Source organism: Malania oleifera, chromosome 1, assembly GCF_029873635.1.
Source record: "Malania oleifera isolate guangnan ecotype guangnan chromosome 1, ASM2987363v1, whole genome shotgun sequence".
NCBI lineage: Eukaryota > Viridiplantae > Streptophyta > Magnoliopsida > Santalales > Ximeniaceae > Malania > Malania oleifera.
This window is the reverse complement of record NC_080417.1, coordinates 25,419,594-25,425,181: the sequence shown is the minus strand read 5'-3', so window position 1 is coordinate 25,425,181 and position 5,588 is coordinate 25,419,594. Positions and strand designations below refer to the sequence as shown.

The following is a 5,588-nucleotide window of genomic DNA, read 5'->3' as shown; positions in this document are numbered from 1 at the left end:
CTCGTTTTCCTGATCGAATCAGATTTCAAGGCAAAGAAATTATTAATGCCGACTGAAAACTTTATTTCTTTCATCAATTTCTTTTTATTGGGTGCAACGATTTCTCACAATAATTGCTTGAACTTCACTACAGCAACTTCAATTTGTAGTAACTAGAGAGATCGAGGAGGCTTTACTTTATTGAATGCGGATCAGTGAGCGTATATAAAGGCGCTATCTGGTAGCTGGCCGGGTTTGGTTTATCTGAAGTAAGAAATGGCGTCCGCTGAGAAGGCGAGCTCCAAAGCCCAAGCATGGTAAGATTTGTATTTGTGTAGAATGCATCAACTTTGTCGCCCTTATGATCAAGAAATATTTGATTTGAGAACTGTGTTTGATTTTTTTTTTCTTTTAAATAATTGTTTTGAAGGTTTTGCACGACGGGGTTACCGAGCGACATTGTGATAGAAGTTGGTGACACGACCTTCCATCTCCACAAGGTCAGATTCCGGTAACACCTGGCTACCTATATTCTCACAAGTCAATTCTCTCTCACAATCTAAAAACAGTTTGATGTTTTCTGTGCATGCGGTGGTGATGATTTGCTCGCTCAGTTTCCTCTGATGTCCAAAAGTAGAAAGCTTCACCTTCTGATAACGGAGCAAGAAGAGACAAACCTTACTACGCTCCAAACGACCTCTGAACACGAAGTTTGCGAAGCAGACGATGAGATTCAGCAGGAGCTCTGCCACATCTCTCTACCAGAATTCCCAGGTGGTTCCCACGCCTTCGAGACTGCTGCGAAGTTTTGCTACGGCGTTAAGATTGAACTCTCTTCTTCCAATGTCGCGCCTCTCCGATGCGCGGCGGAGTTTCTCGAAATGGCCGCCGACTACTCGGAAGACAATCTCATCTCAAGAACAGAGAGATTTCTCTCCCAATCTATCCTCAAGAGTCTTAAAGAATCCATCAATACCTTAAAATCGTGCGAGCAGCTGATGCCCATGGCCGAGGAATTGAACATTCCGCAAAGATGCGTGGATTCTATCGCCGTGAGAGCGTCTGCCGCTGATCCGTCGCTCTTCGGGTGGCCGGTGAACGACGGAGCTGGAGATCCGGCCAGAGCTTATTCGAAACAGATCTTGTGGAACGGCATAGATACTGGCACGCGCCGAAAGGGCGCAGGTAAGGCTAATGAGCAGGACTCGTGGATTGAGAATCTCGCGCTTCTTAGTCTTCCTCTGTTCAGGCGTTTGATTACGGCCATGAGATCTCGAGATCTGAGTGCGGACATTATAGAGAGCTGTCTCATTTGTTATGCGAAGAGGTACATTCCAGGCATCTCTCGTTCCGGTAGGAAACCGTCGTCGTCTTCGACATCGTCGGCATCTGTAGCTTCGGAGACTGAACAGAGAGAACTGTTGGAGACGATTATTACGAGTCTTCCGCCAGAGAAGAGCTCGAGGTCTGCAACGGCGACGAGGTTTCTGTTCGGATTATTAAGAACGGCGAACATTTTGACCGCGTCGGAAACTTGTCGAGCTGCTTTGGAGAAGAAGATCGGGTCGCAGCTGGAGCAAGCAACATTGGACGATCTTCTGATTCCGAGTTATTCATACCTGAGCGAGACGCTTTACGACGTCGATTGCGTGGAAAGGATCTTAAACTACTTCCTGGAGGAGTTGGAAGAGAGATCTGCTGCTGGAATCGAAGACGATGATGATGCCAGATCCACGGAGCTGATGTTCGTCGGGAAATTGATGGACGGATACCTGTCGGAGATCGCTTCGGACGCCAATTTGAAGCCGGAAAAGTTTTACGAACTAGCCGTCACTCTTCCAGAACACGCTCGGCTCTTCGATGACGGCCTCTACAGAGCCATTGATGTCTACATCAAGGTATGAATGAATGTCCACATTTCGCGTTAAATCTCACGAGCATGCTCGAAGTCTCGTGCTAGTGCATTAATTTTTGTTGTCTCCGATCCGTTTCTGATCACAGGCGCATCCATGGATATCAGAAGCAGAGCGGGAGAAGATCTGCGGAGTGATGGACTGCCAGAAGCTCACGTTAGAGGCGTGCACTCACGCCGCACAGAACGAGCGCCTTCCGTTGCGAGCGGTGGTTCAGGTGCTATTCTTCGAGCAGGTCCAGCTCCGCCACGCGATCGCGGGATCTCTCCTTGCCGCGGACCCTGACCTGCCGCAGCACTCCGCCAGACCTTCCTTCACAAGGCGGGGAAACGAAGGGGACGACGGCGACGATGCGGCGGAAGACGCACCGGCTGGAGATGGCAGTGGTTTGCGAGCGGCGGTGAGAGGCAATCAAGTGCTGCGGCTGCACATGGACAGCATGAGGACGCGCGTGCAGGAGCTGGAGCGTGAGTGCTCCAACTTGAAGAAGGCCATCGGGAAGATAGATAAGGTGGGCCCAGCTGGGAGAGGGGTGCGCAGAGGCTCCTCCTTCGCAAAAAAGTTTGGGTGCAAGTTCAAGGCGCAGGTGTGTGATTCGCATGAACCCACGGTTGCAGGCGGGAGGAAGAGTCGGCATCGTCACCATCACAAGCAAGAGTAGAGGTTATCACACGCGTTCCCGTGACGCTACGATTCATCACGGGTGATCGCCACCTCGTGGGTTCACCCTCGCGCGCCCCATCAAGGTTCTGTCATTTTGACCAGTTGTCTTGACCGAATTTAATTTTTTTATGGTGGGTTGGTCTATGTATTTAATATTGGAATGTTGAATAAGCTTTGCGTAGTTTCGACAATGAAAATCTGGTACGCACTCTAAAAATGGCTACATACACTACAACGTGCCAAAGAAAATATGGCCCGAGAATTGGAGTGTCTGAAGCAATTTTTAATGTGCATTTATGGCTTTTCTTTATATAATATATATTTTTTACTTAAAATGAATATAAGAATGGGCGTTTTTCCTCCAAAAATTTTTGGTAAAATAATATTTGTAAGTAGGCATATGAGTTAGAAAATATTAAGTACAGACTGTGACATTAACAAAACAGACAAATGGAACTGCAATAATACTTTTTAGAAAAAAAAATTATTATATTTAATAAGTATTAATAATAAGTATTGAACAAGAAAAAATATGAAAGTTATAAGTGTTATTTGGTTCTATTTAAAATAAGTATTTTTTGGATACTTACTTTTATTATAGGACATTATATGATTATTTTTAAATATTTTTAAATTATAAATATTAATATTTTTTAAATTATTTATAAGCAAAATTTATATATTTTTTATTAAAAATGATGTAAGATAATTATTTTTAATTAGTAATAATCTTGTTGTTATTGTATAGTTATAACATATGATTATCACATTAGTTTATGTTAAAAATAGTATTAGTAACTAACTAAAATTTTTAGTTTATTTCTTGTTAATTTAAATTTATAGATGGCTATTTTCATTCATTCTAAAATTTAATTATACTTTATTAATAATTAATAGGTTATATAATACATAGCAAAAGTAATATATGATTAACTTTTAACTAATATTTTAATTAGTAATTATGTTATCTAATATTTTAATCAACATTTAAATATTATTATTATTAAGTAAAATAATATAATATTATTTTTGGATTATCAATAATCTTTATCTTAATTTATATTCATAAAATATGATTATCGTATTAATTTATGTTAAAATAATAGATGGTTCTTCTTCATTCTAGAATTGAATTATTTTTTATTAATAATTAACATATTATAATACATAATAGAATAATATATGATTATCTTCTAATGTATTTTTCAAATTATAAAGTAACCATTAAATTTTCTTATATTTATGAAATTGACCATACCTATGAACTTATAAGTGGTTAAAAGTTATTTTAGATTGCTCATCAAAATTCACTCAAATAGTTTTCAAAAAAGTGGTTTTAAAAAAGCAATTTTTCAATAAGTATTTGTTGTAATATAAGAAAAACGTCACTTTTTTTTATGTATAAAAGTACTTATTTTAAGTGATAAGTGTTTACAGGGGTTAAATGTGATAAGTGAGCCTAAAATACTAAATCATTCTCGTACCATATAAGCTTGTGACAGTTATCGACCATGGCGTTTAGCATTGCTTTTTTGATTTGTGCAAGTTAGATGCTTCGACAATTAATTCTTAAAATTTAACTAACTATGATTTTATTATAAAATAATATTAGATATATAATATATAAATCTTATAATATTTAATTTGTAAAAGGCGGTTTGGTATCATTATAAAAAATTAGAGAAACAAAAATTAGAAATGACAATAAAAAACTAGAAACTACTAACCTCTTGGGTTAACAATTATAAAACTAATACAAATTAAAATTTTAATTTAAAAATTCTCATTTTCATCTTTAAATCAAGTCATATTATAAAAATATGATTAAAATAAAAAAATTACAATAAAATATATATTAAAAAAGTTACTAGAATAAAAATAAAATTTATCATAATTATTTTACTTAATTTTTTACTTTCAAATTTTATATTCAATGAAAAATTTTTTGGACGTGACAATTAAAAAATAGTAAAAGTATTTTATAAATTACTTTATTATTATTATGATTTGAAATTTATTTATATTTATAGTTTAATTATATTTACTTTCATATAATCATTTAATTTTGATTTTAATTTAAAAGGCCAAAGTTAAACCCAAAACCCTTAGTACACATGATTGATTAACAAAAAGTTGACGTCAAGCTGAGTTGAACTCAAGAGTTGGACTCATTTTGACAAGGGGTTGAGATTGAACTTAACCAAAAGTTGGGCTTAACAAAATTTGAACTGAACTTACTTCCTATTAGCAAGTTGCCTACATATCTGGTGCGGGATCAAATCTTTACGTAGTTCAAACTTGCTACTGTTGCTTTGCTAAAGATTAGGTGGATGTCTCAATCCGAGAGGACTTTATTTTTGGTTGTGATGTAGTATGTGACTCATATTGAGTGGAACACATATACAGAGAAAGCATACTGAGGAAAAATAAGGAAGCTAGTATGAAAAAAATCGTCGATGGTTTACATAGGGAGTTGACACTTACAACGATGGTTTCAAGCTTAGGAAGAAACTGTCGACGGTTTTGCATAAATCATCAACGATTACATCGATGATTTTAGGTTCAGGATGAAACCGTCGACAATTTTCCATAGACCATCGACGATTACATGAATGATTTCAGGTTCAAGAAGAAACCGTTGACGTTTTGATTTGGTGCTGTTTTTGAAGTTTGAATTGGGAAGATCAATAGGTTGGGGATATGGAGGCAAATCCTCTGAGGATTGATCTAGGGGTATTTCTAATCCTTATATACGTGTAGGGTTAGTATAAATACAATGTTGTGCCGCTTGCTCCCGTGAACGTAGGCATTATACCGAATCACGTTAGTTCTTGTGTCATTGTTTTTCCTATTTTCCTTATTATCTATATGATTGTGTTTTTCGTATTGTTCATCGTTAGTTGCTGCATTGCACAATCTGGTTCCACACGCATTAATTTGCACAATAAATTGGTACCAGAGCAATTGGTTACAATGGTTGGGATTTATTTTGCAACGTTTGACATTGTCAAGTTTGACAGATCGAGAAATTTC

General features: G+C 37.0%; 1 protein-coding gene across 2 annotated transcripts in view; it reads left to right on the top strand.

Moving 5' to 3' along the window:
* The window catches only part of LOC131164850 (BTB/POZ domain-containing protein At5g66560-like), a 3,337-nt gene extending 441 nt beyond the window's left edge, over positions 1-2,896 (top strand). The window contains exons 1-5 of one of the 2 annotated variants that reach the window (XM_058122365.1): positions 1-30; positions 134-296; positions 410-479; positions 594-1,877; positions 1,981-2,896. The exon at positions 1-30 is cut by the window's left edge and continues 441 nt beyond it. In XM_058122365.1, the coding sequence (XP_057978348.1) occupies positions 256-296; positions 410-479; positions 594-1,877; positions 1,981-2,553 (1,968 nt within the window). In that variant the 5' untranslated portion in view covers positions 1-30; positions 134-255 and the 3' untranslated portion in view covers positions 2,554-2,896. Of the gene's footprint in view, positions 31-133; positions 297-409; positions 491-593; positions 1,878-1,980 lie in introns of those variants that run through there. The other variant, XM_058122373.1, reaches the window with a different exon arrangement.
* The last annotated feature ends 2,692 nt before the right edge of the window (positions 2,897-5,588 follow it).